The 17407-nt window shown below is 27.2% G+C and overlaps 4 protein-coding genes across 15 annotated transcripts; 2 read left to right on the top strand and 2 right to left on the bottom strand.

Moving 5' to 3' along the window:
• Window positions 1-82: 82 nt before the first annotated feature.
• Window positions 83-1854, bottom strand: LOC126875098 (N-terminal Xaa-Pro-Lys N-methyltransferase 1). Of its 5 annotated transcripts, none has more exons than XM_050637808.1 (5): window positions 1801-1854; window positions 880-1073; window positions 601-802; window positions 432-537; window positions 83-363 (listed from the first exon to the last, which is right to left on the bottom strand). In XM_050637808.1, the coding sequence occupies exons 2-5, from the start codon at window positions 1066-1068 to the stop codon at window positions 123-125; spliced, it is 738 nt and encodes a 245-aa protein (XP_050493765.1). In that variant the 5' UTR covers window positions 1069-1073; window positions 1801-1854; the 3' UTR covers window positions 83-122. The 5 variants fall into 5 exon arrangements, with proteins under 5 accessions (XP_050493765.1, XP_050493763.1, XP_050493762.1 ...); XM_050637806.1 differs by having other exon boundaries at window positions 1744-1838; XM_050637805.1 differs by having other exon boundaries at window positions 1611-1833.
• LOC126875068 (zinc finger protein 568-like) lies at window positions 1666-6781 on the top strand. 2 transcript variants are annotated; one of them, XM_050637723.1, is made up of 14 exons: window positions 1666-1808; window positions 2322-2592; window positions 2674-2795; window positions 2853-2974; window positions 3046-3188; window positions 3266-3434; window positions 3502-3922; window positions 4023-4360; window positions 4438-4784; window positions 4943-5016; window positions 5098-5326; window positions 5413-5585; window positions 5660-5932; window positions 6238-6781. In XM_050637723.1, the coding sequence occupies exons 1-14, from the start codon at window positions 1671-1673 to the stop codon at window positions 6421-6423; spliced, it is 3006 nt and encodes a 1001-aa protein (XP_050493680.1). In that variant the 5' UTR covers window positions 1666-1670; the 3' UTR covers window positions 6424-6781. The 2 variants fall into 2 exon arrangements, with proteins under 2 accessions (XP_050493680.1, XP_050493681.1); XM_050637724.1 differs by lacking the exon at window positions 1666-1808 and adding an exon at window positions 1859-1969.
• Window positions 6782-7056: 275 nt separating this feature from the next.
• LOC126875067 (putative ATP-dependent RNA helicase TDRD12) lies at window positions 7057-13105 on the bottom strand. 4 transcript variants are annotated; one of them, XM_050637721.1, is made up of 19 exons: window positions 12444-12652; window positions 12142-12323; window positions 11762-12030; window positions 11466-11665; window positions 11236-11371; window positions 11008-11155; window positions 10768-10932; window positions 10352-10504; window positions 10103-10255; window positions 9799-10033; window positions 9723-9746; window positions 9588-9644; window positions 9306-9487; window positions 9110-9235; window positions 8860-9008; window positions 8630-8800; window positions 8203-8371; window positions 7931-8110; window positions 7057-7293 (listed from the first exon to the last, which is right to left on the bottom strand). In XM_050637721.1, the coding sequence occupies exons 1-19, from the start codon at window positions 12469-12471 to the stop codon at window positions 7081-7083; spliced, it is 2940 nt and encodes a 979-aa protein (XP_050493678.1). In that variant the 5' UTR covers window positions 12472-12652; the 3' UTR covers window positions 7057-7080. The 4 variants fall into 4 exon arrangements, with proteins under 4 accessions (XP_050493678.1, XP_050493677.1, XP_050493675.1 ...); XM_050637720.1 differs by lacking the exon at window positions 12444-12652 and adding an exon at window positions 12986-13105 and having other exon boundaries at window positions 9588-9746; XM_050637718.1 differs by having other exon boundaries at window positions 9588-9746.
• On the top strand, window positions 12566-17407 carry LOC126875069 (putative ankyrin repeat domain-containing protein 20A4). Of its 4 annotated transcripts, none has more exons than XM_050637725.1 (8): window positions 12566-12711; window positions 13167-13298; window positions 13478-13639; window positions 13782-14011; window positions 14095-15277; window positions 16041-16145; window positions 16212-16246; window positions 16324-17407. In XM_050637725.1, the coding sequence occupies exons 2-8, from the start codon at window positions 13222-13224 to the stop codon at window positions 17247-17249; spliced, it is 2718 nt and encodes a 905-aa protein (XP_050493682.1). In that variant the 5' UTR covers window positions 12566-12711; window positions 13167-13221; the 3' UTR covers window positions 17250-17407. The 4 variants fall into 4 exon arrangements, with proteins under 4 accessions (XP_050493682.1, XP_050493684.1, XP_050493683.1 ...); XM_050637727.1 differs by lacking the exon at window positions 12566-12711 and adding an exon at window positions 12741-12759; XM_050637726.1 differs by lacking the exon at window positions 12566-12711 and adding an exon at window positions 12961-13105.

The raw sequence follows: 17407 nt of genomic DNA, 5'->3' as shown, positions 1-17407 counted from the left end.
ATACTTTTTGGAACTGTTATAAAATTAGAACGAACTTCAAATTTATAATATTAAATATAATATAATTTTTTGATAGAATGTGTATAGGTAATGAAATAATTTATTTAATACTCTATTAGTCTTTACATTGAGGTTTGAAGTTTGTTATCTGACTTTAAAGCAAACATATAAACTGGGTACAATCCACGTGGAAATTTATGTTGTTGTTCTTCCTTTATACAAGCTAAATTAGATTCCTGAAATATACGGTAGAATTCAGAAAGAGGTCGTGTCACTGATGAATCCTTTGTATCAATCTCCAAATTTTCAGAACTGGTCACATTTTCTTTAATCACTATTACACCATTAGATTTTAGGCCACTCCTATAAAAGTTTTATTAGATGATTAAAAATAGTTTTTAATTTTTATTGAGGCTAAACAAAATACTTACGAACACTTTTTTAAAAATTCTATCAAATCATCACGCTTTAAATGACCCAAAACCCACTGGCACCAAATGACATCATACTTGGCAGTAAAGCAAAAGTTTTGTAGTCCTTGAAATATGATTTAATCAATTAAATGTCTTTTCTACTTTGTATAAACCAATGGAGTATTACCAATTGGATAATAGTTGCAAATTCTTGTTGAATGGCTTTTCAAACATGTTTTAGCTACTTCTAAAAATTTTAAATTTTGCTCCACTAAGTCAACGTATTTAAAATGATTTAATAATAAATTCTTAGTTATCCTTCCTATGCCTGCACCACAATCTAATGCATATGTCTTCAATGGAGGATTTTTTAACTGAAATAAAACAAACTTTAGGTATCATAATATTTAAAAAATTTAATGATAAGAATCTTGAATATTACAAAATTAATCATTATAATATATACCTCAAACAAAGCCTTTAAAAATTTTGTGGATCCCTTTATATCAATTTGAGAAATAAACCCAAAACCTCCAAGCATTCCATCTATTGTAGGTGGAACATGTTCCCAGTATTTGACAGCTGCTGTATAAAATTCATGTCCTTCAAGTGTACTTTCTTCTTTCTCCATCTTTGGTGATGATAAATAATACATCTTACCTATGTAATCAATAACATAATCAATTTCATTTTATCTATATATTTAAAAGATTTAATTATGTAAAATGAAAAACAATCAAAACACCATGTAACGTGTTCAAAGAAATTAATAAAAAGTGAGCATTGACTTCTTCATAAAAACTAAATATTTTAATACCTTTTATATTTAATAAAAACCTGCTATATTATGAAATAATGTTTATACATAAATAAGATATTGTTAACAAAAATTTTATGAATAGAACTGACATTAAAAATTGTATACTTTATCATCGACATTTAATAAATTATATCGACTTATATCGATTATAAAATATCGACATATTGCTTGTTCTGTGGAGTCGAAATATCGACAACATATCGATTACTGTATATAAAAGCTTTTGTACAATTTAAAGATAAATTTATTAAAAGAATATTACGTAGGAAAGAACCAAAATCTCTACATAGTACGAAAATTTATACATAAATTTTCAAATGATGGATTACATTGCGTATGGTTAAAATAAATTGTGTGCAGTAGTTGTGCGTACTCACTGGTCGGTTTGGTTAGGATAAAATCGATGTTAGTCGTTAGTGAGCAGTTCCCTTGGAATCATGGCAGAAGTACGACTTTATGATTCAACAATTTGTCGGTTATGTGCAGAAGATAATGGTAATGGAGAATTACTCTATATGGCAGATGGTGATGATCCAGATTTAAGTTCTATGGTCAATCGGTACTTGCCGCTCAAGGTACGAAATTTCGAAACATTAGACTCTAACTTGACTTCCTGCTTTATACACAAATACTACCAGAATCAAATGTTCGATATTTCCTCCTGATACTGTACACTGTACATTGTTATTTACTTTGTCTGTTATTTGTCTGAGAATTTACTATAATTTTTATAAATGTTAGTATGATTGCAGAACATTGTCTTTGTTAATAAAATTTTTTAAATGATAATAAATATTCTAATTATGCTCATAATTTAATGTTAAACATATTCGTTACTGTGTATTGTTATTAATCCTATTCAATTTGATTCGATATGATATTATTTTAAAATATTAATGTTTTTGTTCGTCATATAAGTTTCATTTTAAGATGTACAAAATTTCAGTTTTTCTGAATAATCTCTTGCAAAATGTAAAAATAATGAATATCAATTGGCGTAATTATTGATTTATTGTTTGAGGTTATACTACAAAAAGAAGCATTGAATTTATTTTCAAATAAATGTTATAATACAATTTTCATTAAAGATTCGAGATGATGGGAAATTACCACGTACAATTTGTCCTGGTTGTAATATTCAACTGGAGGCTACGATACAGTTTTTTGAATTATTGGTGGATGGCCAAAGGAAAATTCGTGAGATGTGGAAGCATCAGATAGAACAACAACGTAAAGCTGAACGAGAACGCTTACGTGCAGAAAAGGAGAACACAGATGTTAGATCAGAAACATCACAGTTGGATATTATTCCAAGATATAACGAAGAAGACCACTTTGAGCAACAAATCATAATAAAAAGTATTGTTTCATACTAAAGATTATATTATATTCTAATTAAAGATCTATTGCAAAATTTTTAATTATGATATTGTTTAATAGTAATGCCAGATGGTTCTATGTATGCTGCAGAACATGAAATGAGTTTACAAATGGAAGGATTAAGTAAACCCAAACGAAAAAGAGGACGTCCACCAAAATCTCACGCAGAGAACATATCTGTGGTTTGTAAAAGTAACATGTTTGTTCAAGATAAAATATTTTAAACTATTAAATTTCAGGAATTAACAAAGGGAGATGTACTAGAAGCAGTGAGTCAAGAAGAAGAAGATAAACATGAAGAGGAAATAGATGAAGTAGATGGAGATGGAAGACGTCGCAGAAAGCGTAAAGTTCCCAAAAGGTATTGATTGTAAGGAGAAACGTTTAAAGGTAATTACTATCATTTTTATAATAGCATATGAAATGATTCAGATATATGGAGGCAGTTCAAGGCAAAGAACTAGAAAGAATATATAAGGAGGAGGGAGTTATCGATGAAGAAGACGATGATGATCCTGATAATTTTGAGGATCCTGAAGAACAGTTAAATATGTCTGTTCCTGATAGTCAAGAAGGTAAGAAATAGTGAAATACATTAATTTAAAGGTATTTATTTAATAATTATTTATCAATAATCATTTGTATATTTTAGAAATAATTGGTCACTTAGAATCTGAAGAAGGAAAAGATCTTGGAGAGTTAGTGATAGTAAACAGAGGTAGAGGACGAGGTCGACCAAAATTACGTCGTAGAAGAAATAAGTTCACGTGTCAATTATGTGGTCGAGGGTTTCTTCAACGTAGCAGATATATTGTACACAAGTAAATAGAATTTAGCGAAATTTTAACGTTGTATACAATGAAAGTAATATTTGCTTTTTGTAATTAGGAGTTTCCACAAAGGCATAAAATATGAATGTTCGGAATGTAAAAAGTTATTTACGAGTAAAGAAAATTTAGAATTGCATCAGAAGGCAACTCATCATATTGGAGATGATGTTAATCAAGATTTTGAGCATATTGTCGAAGATTCAACCTTTGAATCAAAACGTTTATCCGAAGAAAATAATATTTCTAACACACTTGATCATGCATTGACTGAAGAACAACATACAAATAATTCAAACAATTCTAGTGATTCTCAGAAAAATGTTCCATGTGAACACTGTGAAAAGTTATTTGAAACAAAGGAGATGTATGACCTGCATTTAAAAATGGCTCATGAACGTGATAAATTATTTATATGCACTATTTGTAATAAAAATTTCACACAACAAGCAGCTTTAAAACATCATATGTCAATACACGAGGTAAAAGAATGAATATGGATAAATTATACTCTAAAAATTATAAAGGTTCCCAATATATAAAAAAATATAATAATTAAATATTTTTCTTATTATTTTTTAGAGAAATAAATTAGAGAAAGAGTATCCATGTGATATTTGTGGAAAAGTACTCAATCATCCTAGTTCTGTAGTATATCATAAAGAAGCAGAACACAATAATGGTCGTCGATTTGTTTGCAATAAATGCGGAAAAAGTTTTAAACATAAGCAATTGTTGCAACGTCATCAGCTTGTACATTCTGATGATCGGCCTTATATTTGTAAATCATGTAATGCCAGTTTTAAAACAAAGGCAAATCTAATCAATCATCAATCTACACATACTGGAGAAAAAAAATATTTTTGCGAAATTTGTGGGCAGCAATTTGCACATAAAACTAGTCTCACGCTACATTATAGGTTACTATACAAATAAAAGATATATTTATATACATTGATTTAAATTTAGTTAAATAAACAAATAATTTCACATTTAGGTGGCATACGGGACACAAACCATATACATGTGAGGTATGTCATAAAAGTTTTTCACAAAATGGAAATTTACAAGAACATATGCGAATACATACTGGGGAAAAACCTTATTGCTGCGATTATTGTGGCAGAAAGTTTACTACTTCTTCACAATTTAAACTACATGTTAAACGACACACTGGCGAGCGCCCTTGGAAATGTGAATTTTGCGCAAAGTGCTTTTTGCACAAAGATACATGGAAATGTCATGTTCGCAGGCATAAAGGAGAACGTCCTTTTCAATGTGCTCATTGTAATCGAGGTTTTACAGAACAATGGGCTTTGAAAAAGCACCTTCGTTTACACACTGGTAACATTTTTATTCTCCATTTAAATCTGCTTTTCCAAATTTACTATTTTTATCAAAAATTTCAACATTAATTTATTATTAATTAATTTATTTATTATTAATTTATGTGTTTAAGATTTATTTTTAAAAATGTGTTTTCATATATTTTTATTTGTTAGGTGAAAAGCCTTATTCCTGTGATGTTTGCGGAAAAGCATTTGCTGATTGTTCAAACTTAACAAAGCATAAAAAAGTAAGAGAGAGTCCAAATTGTATTAATAGATTCAATAGTGAAAAGTTCAATAAGATGGAATTATTATCGAGTTGCTTCTAGGTACATAGGGAAACTAAACTTTCTGCGATAAATGAAATAGAAGGTTCTCCAATTGGAGAAGTTTGGCAAATTTTACCAAGTTCTCAAGAATCTGATGAACATTCATTAACTGATCAAATGGCTCAAGTTATTGCAACAGATGAGACATCAGGAGATGGTATTCAACAAATTATATATGTTTCATACCAAGATCCAGATGATCCTAACCAGTCTCGAACTTTACATTTCGGTAAAAATGACAATGTTATAACGTTTGTATTTATTAATTTACATCTGTTTCTAATTCAACTAATCCACATTTTACATTGAAATCAGTTGACGCTGGAATGATGAGAAATAAAGAGGAGAAAACGAATGTAAATCAATCATTAACACATTTAAGCGTTAGCAATGATAGCATGCTTTCTAATCCAGGTCATGCTAATGAAAATAATAACTCAAATGAACGAATAAATGTGGAACTTTCAGAATCTGATCTTCAACTTCAGGTAAAGATGAATAAGATATTAAACTGTTATTACGTAGTAATAACAAAAGAATAAAACGGTAGTTATATTTACAGATTACAGATGAAGAAGGTAACCCAATTCCTCTTTCAATCCAAGATGCCCGACAGCTTTTATCTCAAAGTCAATTTGTCAATCAACTTAGTGATGGACAAGAAATTAGAGTTCATTCTGGTGTTATTCCAGATGAATTAACAGCACCATTAAGTGTACACGTTAATCAAAATTCCGACATAAAGAATGTCGACATTTCTAGTACGGTAGAAACAAAAGTGAAAAATATTTCGACTGTACAAACAGATGCAGAAGCAATCGTAAAAGCATTGCAGGTAATATTTTTAAATAAAATTGTTCAAGTAATAAGCTTCCTTACATCTGATGAGCATTCAATACTTTTTCACTTTAAACTCATTCAGAGGCGAACGATCATAGAAAGAAAATCGATCTACGTGTAATTTCTGGAAATCATCTACTCGGTTATATAATGCCTTAAACTAGTTACAATTAAACAGAAACTGCTCTATTTACAAATTCTAACATTTTACAAATACGTAGTATAATATAAATTAATGTATTATTATGTGTTTTACAAAAAATGTTATTGTTACATACAATTCTAATTAAAATGTAATAGGATGAAGATACGGATGCAAGTGCTGTTGCAACGATTAATCAAATGGAGGAATCAGAACAATCGGGGATTGCCGATAGCGAACAAGCAATAGAATTCACAACACAAGATGGGCAAAAAGTTCGTTTAGTTACTTCTTATCATGTTGATCCAATGCAACTTGCTTCTGAGTACCTGACTATTGTATAAAATCATATATGTATAATTTCTTCGATTCTATATGTTAAATTTATTCAAATGTGATCGTACTTTATTTTTAACAGAAAAACAGAATTTTTAAAGTACCCTATTTAGTTATTAATAAAATTTTGCTAGCTTGTAGAATTCATCAAGCGATGTACGATCATAATTGCCTGTAGGTAAACAGATAATTGTTTAAGAGAAATATAAAACATGTACACTATGGTTAAACTACTGACTACGTTTATCAGTATCTAAAGAATAATAACGTCAGCTGTTTAATCTCTGAAGCAGCTATGTGAATGCTACAAATTAATAAAATTTGGTTAATAATTAAACGATGTACGCAAAAAGTTCTTCAAACGAATTATTTTTTCTCATTTTATCTTTAAGGAGTTATATGATTTAACAAAATTTGTAAATGTCAAAATTTACTAAATATTATAATAATCAATAATATTAGGTTGGCCGCTAAGTGATTGCGGATTTTGTCATTACCACCTAATGCCAACCCAATATACACGCGCTTATATATATATATATATATATATGTAATAAATATTTAAAATAAGTGTTTGTTATTTCTTTTTCAATCACGATATTTAATATATTGAAGGAGAAATGGTACAAAAGGTCTATTAATTGAAGGTATTTTTGAAATTTTATTTAAAGATTTAAATCATATCCATTTATGTTCAAAAACCCAGCATCTCTACAAAGTTGATACATCCGATTTAAATGTTTGTCATCTTCAACAGCGTGATCTTTTTCTAATAATTCTGTTCTTAAACATGAACCAATTAAATCTTTATATCCAATTAATTTTGTTCCAACATTCAATGTATTTACCCATATTGTATTTCCCAGATGTAAATTTACCTGTTTATTTAAATCTATATTACAGGGCGACAAGCAAATAGGTGATCAAACTTTGGTACCATATTCTACTGTTTTTAAAAATAAAAAAAGGTCATACAACCATAGATCCAAAAGCTCTTTCCGAGATATAGATATAGTCTACGATCTACGATGTGTCGAAGCAAAAGTACTTTTAACAGAATATCGTCTATTGATAAGAGATATTGAGCTTGTGTAGCGTCTCCATTAGCTCGTTCATACATAAAGTGAATATCTGTGCACTTGATATTAGAATAAATCAGTCTGGTAGCACCGTTTTCACTATGAAACGTTTAGATACATACTGATTTATTATGAAACACATTGCCTTCAATATCATAATTTGCTCCATCACATTATCTACTTCTAGCAAAAGAAATGATGACAATGCCTGAAATTCTACGTTCGACGACTACGACGTACGACGTTCGAAAGAATCTTCGATGTAAGAAAAATTTTCCGACCTATATTTATCAAACCTCCTTTTATCCTTAAGAACAGTACTAAAGTTTGATCATATTTCTTTGCCACATTATATATCTTATCTATAAGCAAAATGAATAAAAAAGATATAAAAAAAGGAATCTAAAAATAAATAAAAACTAATAATGTAATATACCGTTCCAATCAGATAGGACCTATCATCAACATTTTCTTTAAACCACTGGTACACAGTATCAATTGCACAATTATTCCAAACATATTCTTCATCATGCGGAGCTATACCAACTAAAAATACTTCTACTACTTGCATAGAATATTCTATAAGTTCTTCTGGCATATGTAACAATCTATATACCTAATATAAAAATTACATTAATATAAAATTATATTTTTTCATTTAATTATATAATATATTACTTTGTACTATTATATTACTTAAATACATACATCTACTTTCTTCAAAATTACCCCATTGTCAATACATCTTACATTTACATACTTTGGAATTTCTGTTTTATTTTCTCTTTCAATATGTAAAATTTGTATCCTCTTAAAAGTATCTACTGGTTCTTCCAAACCACATATGCATCCCACATCAAGAGTCTCACATTTCTTTCTACAACAATAAACATAAATACTAATAAACACGTTAAATAATATATATAAAATATTATCTTTTTATACAAAGTGTTAAAAAAGAAGTAAACAATATTTATAGGATGTGATTATAGTCATCAAGACGAAGAAAAAGTTCATGTATAAAAATGTTACATGAGATTCAATTTTCATACAATAAACGATTAAATTTTGCGTTAATTTCACAAATTTATAAATATCGTTCTATATATAAAGGAATCTTTATTGCTATATTAACCTGTTTTCCACACAAGAATAGAACTCTTGAATTCTTGTGTTAATTCGCAGATATTCAACAGTAGAAAATTCCACTTCTTTTAATGTATTAAATTTGATATATGATATAATCCTTGCAGAAACATGTGTAGCATCATGTATGCTCACTACTCTGAATTTTACCTTGTCGTTTCTGAAATAATATCCAAAATTAACCAAATTTTTTTTATTAGTTCGTAAATTTTTACTTACATTTGAATGTCCGTAATTGGAGCATCAACTTTTGAAATTATTTTATGTCTCAATGCACAAGAAATTTGTTTGTTACAAAATCCCCAAGATTTTATACTGTCACAAATAGGATAATTTTCCTTTTTCTGTTCTAAAGTAGCTGTTATAAACTTAATAAATTTTTAAAGTAGATTTTTACAACACAAGTTAGTTTGTATAAAAAAATATGGCTTGTACATGTTACCTTTTTAATGAATATTTTGATACATACCTTAACACTTTCTAATATCTTTTCAGGAATGACATAATTCGTACGTTGCATTAAATTTATTATATGTAAAAACTGTCTATCATTATTTTCATCCATTATTATAGTTACTTTTCCGGTGCTATTTTCCTAAAACAATTTGATTAAATGAATATTATTTATTGAATTATACAAACATTTTTGTAATAAAATAACATACCATTTGTAAATTTTCTAGAAGTGTAGAGAACCGAAAATTAAATTGTGTCTTTGAATGCAAAGGAATTGAATAATGTATCAACCAAGTTACGTTTGTAATATCTATATCTGGTAATATATCATCTGTACATATTAAAATTGGATAAGAACCACTTATACAAACATTCCAATATTGCTTAATACCTATATTCAAACAAAAATTGTTAGATACAATTTGATGACAATATCATCACGAATCAAAATTATTTATATCTTTAAATATCTTATCTATAAATAATCTTACGTTGTAAGTGAACATAGTTCATATTTCCATGAGCTAAAAGAGTCTCTTTATGTTTTTCTAAAAAGTTATTTAACTCTTTAGCTTCGTTATTATTTCCACAAATTACTATAGTTCGTGAGGTGGAATATTCATTACCTAATGAATCTGTTGTAAAATGATCTTGAATTATTTAATTTTACTATAAATATTTTTTTAAATAACTAAATTCTACCTAAAAGCCTTTCAGGTTTTTCCCTTGAATTTATCACATAAAAGTTTAAACGTATAGATTTAAAAATTGCAGCTTCCATAAAAGATGCTATATATATGCATGGATTTTCCATTAGAATAGAGGCAATTTTTTTTAAATGCAGTGTCCAGTATGTTGCAGTTATTATAATTTGAAATGTCTTACTTTTTAATTCTCTGTTACAAATAATATTGTGTCGTCTAAATAATTGACTTATCTAAAAAAATTTCTTTTACATTTATATGAATATAAAAGCGAAAAATTATCATAAATAAAATAAACTTACAGAATCAAAATATTTATCCAAGATAATATCACCATCATCCAAAATTAAATATCGAAGATTTTTAAAATTTACTAATTTTTTATTTTTGTTCATGAAGCGTATTAAAAATCGTGGTGTAGAGATTAGTATCTGACATCCATTAAACATTTCAGCCTAAAAATTTAATAAATTATTCTATATCGGATTGAAATATTTACCGTTGTATTTATTTTTACTGTTACCTAAATTTGTTTTAAGAAATTTACTTACCACTAATGATCTTTCTGATTTACCATTAATTGCAGCAACAGATTTTATCGTTTTATAGTCTTCTAGGAATTTTGTGCATAAAAAATGAACTTCTAGTACCTCAGATGAGGAAGAACATAGTATCAATGCAGATGGATTTATTCCTTGACGAAGCTGTTTGAAAATTTATATCCTTTAAAATGTTATATATTTTTTTTTCTAGTTAATGTATAATAAATAAATAATATGTGAATTCTAAAATTACTATCTATTTCGTTAATTTTCAAGAAAAAACCATTATCTTCTCTATTCATTATCTAATAGAAATCAATTATTATCATAGATTATATTACTATACAATCTTTTATGTATTTGAAAGAAAGATAATGCATATATTCTATATTAGTTCTAATGTTAATATAAACAAACAATATTACATTGCAATTTGTAGCCAAAAGTCCACAAATAGCAAATGTATATCCAATAGTTTTACCACATTTTGCTGTTCCAATTGCTATCGTGTCTAAACCATTTTTTATAGCAGGCCATATATATGACTGTATTTTCCTTGGTTTACATGACTGTATCAATGATTTCCAAGCCTGAAAAGTAATAACATACAAATTAATTTTTGTTAGTCTTCATTTTTAGTAGACAGAATTTTTATACAATTATACCTTGTGTATTTCTACAGGGAATTTTACATCTAATGTAGAACTTAACCATTCATATTTATCCATTCCATAAATTAATACTTTTTCTTCATCTCTTTGAAGTTCATGGTGTAAATAATTGTGTTTTTTAAATTTCGCTCTTTTTAGAAAACTATCAAAAAGTATAAGTATTTAATAAAAATGTAAAAAAGATAGAATTGATTAATTAATTAATCGTATTTTTTATCAAACCTTTCCTTTTGCTTTTTTCTTTCACTAGTTCTATCCAACACTTGTGAAACATTTAAATAAAATAAAGTTTCATCATTGATTATTTCTTTATTTAATTTTTCACTATTCATAGAACTTTCTATAAACTGCAACAATTCTATATAAAAGTCAAACAAAAAACATTATATACATACAACAACTTTCGATAAAATTAAATATTAATAATATAATACAAAAATTTATTAAATTACTTTTATTTAAATAAATAGCATATTGATGTAGAACTAAAGCTTCACTTAAACATATTACTTTGTTTTTTATATTGAGATAAAATTCACCATAATATTTTCCATACTGATCAGATACTATAGGATCAAAATAGATTATATCAGATGCACTTATTAATTCCTTTGTGTATTCGATTGCAGATGTACTCCATTCCTCTAAAATTCTTTATACAGATATAAAAAAAAAAGCTATATTTAAGTTTTTAATATGTAAATTATTGAAATATGTTAATCATGTAATTGTTTTAGTGTAATCATACGTTAGAGTCTCATTCTGTACAGATAAGTTATGTTTTACATCCGCAGGTAAAATATTATATAAACCAACTGTGAAGGTTAAATATTCTTCAAAAATTGCACCAGTTGAACATATAATGAAGTCCTCTCTTTGTGATTCAATAGAAATCCCATAATCAGGTAAAAAGATATTATATGTATCTTTCAGATTTTCAATACTACTAATATATCCTCTGCATAACCATCCAGGACAATCAGTTATAATATCTAATCTATTATATACTATAACTGACTAAAATAATTATAAGTAAAATGATATAGCTAATTTTATATAGAATTAAATTGATTATTACTAATATTGGCATTATAAAATTTATATATATATATTACAAATTGGTCTTACATCTCCTATTTTTGGTTCTATATCTTTTTCAGTACTGTGAAACGTTTTCTCTTCTTTTAACAATTTCTTATTAATAGAATTTAACTTTTCATTATAGTCCTTCACTTCATAAATTCTTACAATATATGGAGTTAAAATATTTGTAATTTTAATTACTGTTGCAGTAGATGGTAACATAGCACCTGCAATTAAATATTAATTTAATAAGGTATCCACATATGATGAAAGAATTGTGAATAATTACTTTCTAATACTATAAAGTGTATAGAAATACAAATTTTATGTTAAAATATAGACTTAACCTGTATCATAATAATTCTGATTGCTCATTTTCGTTCCTCAGTCACGCTTATACATATAATATTGCAAAAAGACTATATCACAGATCGTCACAGCAAAAAATGTTACTTCACTACAAATATTACTTTATTTAGGTATTACAATATTTTTCGAAGGATATTAAGATCGTTCCATTGCATACGCTAACATAGTGGCAAAGAAAGAACAACAAATTTGTACGAATTTAAACAGCCAATAGAAATACATACAACTTCAGAGAAAACAAGAGAGGTAAACAGTGTTTGAATATTTTTGATATCGTATTCTCGTAATAAATATGTAATATAAAAATGTTTTATAATAAGAATTAATACAAGAAATACAATTTCTCAATAAAATAACTAATTATATATTATTTTATAATTAATTTACATAATATACTAGCAAGAATTCTGTTAAAATAGTTAATTTTACTGGTTACAGTTATTAAATGATGGTTTTGATATTGTGGCGATAAAGATATTTATCTTACATCTGTATTTTCAAAATATCGTTTTATACTTACGTAGAGTATATCATTAAGTACATTCATTTTGTGTTTTAAAAATAAGTCTGTGAATATTTATTATGAAATATTTCTTTTAATCGTACATAAATCTTTAGATTTAATTTATAATATCAATAAGTGATGTATTGACCATTTTAATTTATAAGATGTATAAATGTGTTATTTTCTTTCATAACAGATTTAAAAATACTTCAAATATAGTGCTAATATAAGCCAACTTTAATTGGAATATAATGTCGACTTTAAAGGCAAAAGGTTGTCTTTTTTTGGCTTCTTCCCTTTGTGATGGCCTAGAAGATAACAATATAAAGTAAGAACTTCCTATAATTGAATATTATTATATTTCTTTATTACTAATATTATTCTTAATTATTTTAAACATCTACCACTATGTTTGTACGTTAGATATCTAATAATATTTTAAATATTCAATTATTAGCACATAAACATTTTTTTAAATTTAGAATTGTTACTAATGTGTTTTGATAGGCAGGTAACTACATTACTTTTAAATAAGGAAGCAAATCCTAATACACTGCTTCCTACGCACGGAGTAACTCCATTTCATTTAGTAATAGGTAACGATTCTGAAGCTTTTGCTGAAGAAGTCTCAAAATTATTTCTGCGTCATGGAGGTAATCCAAATGTCAGGTAATTAATTAAAATAAAATCGAAGTAATCGATTAAGATACAATTGATTTTGTGTTTTGAAAAATAATGTAAAATTTTACAATAATACATTTTTTATATGGCACATGAAATTGAAATATGGTAATTCCAATTAATTTTGTAGGTCAGTAGATGGATTAACTCCAGTTCATGTGGCGGCAGCATGGGGTAGAGTCACAGTACTTGAATTACTTTTAGCAAATGGTGGAGATCCACTTTGTTTGGATGATGAAGGCCGTAGCCCATTTCATTATGCGTTTGATGGAAAATATTATAAAGCAATTGCGATACTTGGAAAATATTGTGATAATTCTATAAAGGAAGAAAAAACAACGAAATATAAAATGACTTTTGGTATGTAAAAAGAATAAATTAACTTTGATATATTATTACATATTTAAATAATAAATAAATAAAAAATAAATTATTTTTTGTAGATAAACTTCTGATTAATAACGAAGATGTAATGGCAGAATATATTGTTCCACAAATTTCAAACGTTTCTAAAGAAAATATGATAAATGAAACTATATTTAAGGGACATAAAGATGAAAGATTTGCTGTCACAAAACATGTAAATTCCTTTAATCTTAATTACAGTAGTATAAGTAATGATAATCAATCTGAAAGTGCGATGACAAGTGCAGCAGAACTTCGAATTCAAGAAGAAATGGATAAAGAAAAACATTTAATTAATGAAATTATTAATCAGCTTTCAAATTCTTTAAAATCTAATCCCAAAGAAGAAAAGATTAATGAAAAATATCGACAATGTAAAAACATTCTAGATGATACTAGCCCCTCATCTACAATAAGTACTGATAATAGCATTCTATACAATATCGAAGACAAATTTCCAATAAAAATGAAAGGAAAGAAGCGATCTGTTACGCCTAAATATCGGCGAGAAATTTTCAGTCAAAGCAATAATATTAAAGTTCCAATAACGCCTATATATAATCCAAATGATTCCATCGTAAGTAAATCGCCAAATTTTTTAATTAATAAACCAATAGAGAAAGGAGAAAAATATTTATCTCCAAAAGTACTAAATAAAGAAATAAAATTTGAAGCTCGTACACCTTGTATAATGAGAACTCAGTCGTTTCAATCAGAAGAATTTAATATGGGAAAAGAAGTAGCAAGGTCTACCCCAAGAAGAAGGAAACGATATTATAGGCAATATTCATCTCTTAGAAAATTTAGAAGAAATAATGAACTTACGTCTTCAGAAAACACAAGCCCCGATACTACAAATTCTCTGTCACCAAACCAGAATTGCGCAAGAAATTTAAATTACAAATTTAATAAAAATCTGGCAATAAGATTACATGAAAATAAATATGATGATGATATACCAATAGATTCTAATGAAAATGAGAACAATATTGAAAAGTGTATATTAAAAAAGGATTTAACAGAAGGACTTAATCATAATTTTAGAAATTTGCACATAAAAGAATCAGACTTTAAGGAAAAAAGTGAAGAACATTTAAAAGAACATATATTAAAAGCAGACAAAACATGTGCAGTACAAAAAAGATTTTTAAATAAAGTGGAATTAAAAATCAACGATACTGTAAATACTTTTAAAGAAAATTTAAGTACCTTTCTTTCAAGGTAAAATTATTTACATTTATCTTTATCTATATATAGATATCATCCGAATAACACGGTAGTTAATTTCCGAAAAAATGCCTTGTTACGTACACTATTTCTTTTTCATAACTAATTGTAAGGCTGTGCGCGTACTAATTATAAATAAAAACTATACAAAAAACTAGGTTATACATAGCATTATTAGAAGAAGAAGAAGAATTAATAATTAATTAATAATATAATTAATAAAAAATAGTACATATTAATATTATATAATATAACATAAAAGGATAGAGAAATAAGATAAAAACCTCCGCTTATAAGAGGTGACAACATTAGTTAGTTACTAGATGGTAAATATGAGACAACATATACGCCTGGTCAAATGAAAAACATCGAATGATATACCATTACGTGTCGTTTCGTACAGGGATTTCCCAAATTCTCGAAAGATGTTAGAGCGAATTTGTGTTGTAGGAGTACTGTGTTGTACGAAGGATATCTGTACGCGATAGAAAAATTTAAAGTCACCCGCTTTAATCAAAACGTAAAATTGTTTGTAACCCTGAAGATATTAATTTTTCGAACCATGTTTATCGGAACATTTTTCTTTCATTTGGCGGATACTATCTATGCTAATCGTTTTGAACCGTTTTTATCACCTTTCTTACCTTATCACCTTTTTTCTTTTTTATATCTTATCTTCTTTAGATTTTATGATAAACATATTTAGTATTTTAAGTCTGTATTTTAAGTTTAATAATAAATTAATTGCTTTCGACAGTTTTAAATCACAGTCATATATCAGTGTACAAGAGGAATATAGATATGAAGATCCTGATGAAGGCTTAGCTTTCTTGGAACGTAGGATTTACACATTATCACCATGGTAAGACATTAAGAATAATCATACCTTTATTAATAGTGACTGTAATAACTTGTTATTAATTTTTAGCAAAACTGCAGATCGTATTTCATCTGACAAAATGTGTAAGATATATTAAAATTATTTTATACTTCAATATTGAATTTATGAATTTATAATTACAATTTATAAATTTATTTAGGGCCGAAATCGTTAAATTTATCAGTGGACACATATCCAACAGATGATACGCTACGAAAAGAACTAATTAATTATGGTGACAATCCTGGACCAATAACTAATACAACAAGACAACTATATTTAAAACGTCTGACTAAGTTAAAATGTGGGGCATATAATCCATCATTTTTTGAAGTCAATTCTGGATCTGTAACAAATACGAAAAGACAACTATATTCAAAACAACTCACTAAGTTAAAATGTGAATCACATAATTCATCATCTTTTGAAGTTAGTCATCTTCCTTTGCATAAGTCGAATTATTGTGAATTTCATATGAAACCATTTTTAACATTTGGAGATTGGATAAATGATATAGAAGAATATAAGATCATTGAAAGAAATGCGTTTAGAGACTTTTCCTTAGTAAGTCCTTCTAGGAAATGGAGAGATGGAATGAATAAAACTTGTTTTAATTATTTACTCTTAGATCCACGTATAACTAAAGACTTAGCTTTTCGTAAGAGACATTTGACAGAGTCCATGATCTGGACTACATTTCTTTCTGCTATATTTTATGTGGGTAAAGGTACACGAAATAGACCATACTCCCACCTTAAGGATGCTTTTGCTACATGGGTCTCAAAGAAAAAACCTGAGAATGAAAAAATCCAGCATATTTTAGATATTTGGAACGCTGGATATGGAGTTGTGTGTCTTCACATTTTCCAAAACAGTATTCCAGTAGAAGCTTTCACACGTGAAGCTGCTATGATTGATGCTTTAGGAATACAAAAATTAAAAAATTGTAAAAGTGGAGATTATTATGGAATAGCAGCAACATGGAATATAGAACAAAAAGGTAGCTTTGGAAGATATTTGTTATATCAAGCAATGCATATCTTGTTGTGTGAAGGAGAAAGGCAAATACTACCTCAAAATTTGTAAAATGTAAATTTTGTTTCTTCTGAGGGACCAAATATTATAATATATCAGAATGACTAATATATATATATATATATATATATATATTAAAGTTTAGGAATGTTACTCACATCGAAATAAGTGCAATAAAATGAAAATAAATATAAACATAAAATAGCCTA

Source organism: Bombus huntii, chromosome 17, assembly GCF_024542735.1.
Source record: "Bombus huntii isolate Logan2020A chromosome 17, iyBomHunt1.1, whole genome shotgun sequence".
Taxonomy (NCBI): Eukaryota; Metazoa; Arthropoda; class Insecta; order Hymenoptera; family Apidae; genus Bombus; species Bombus huntii.
This window is presented reverse-complemented; position numbering and strand designations above follow the sequence as displayed.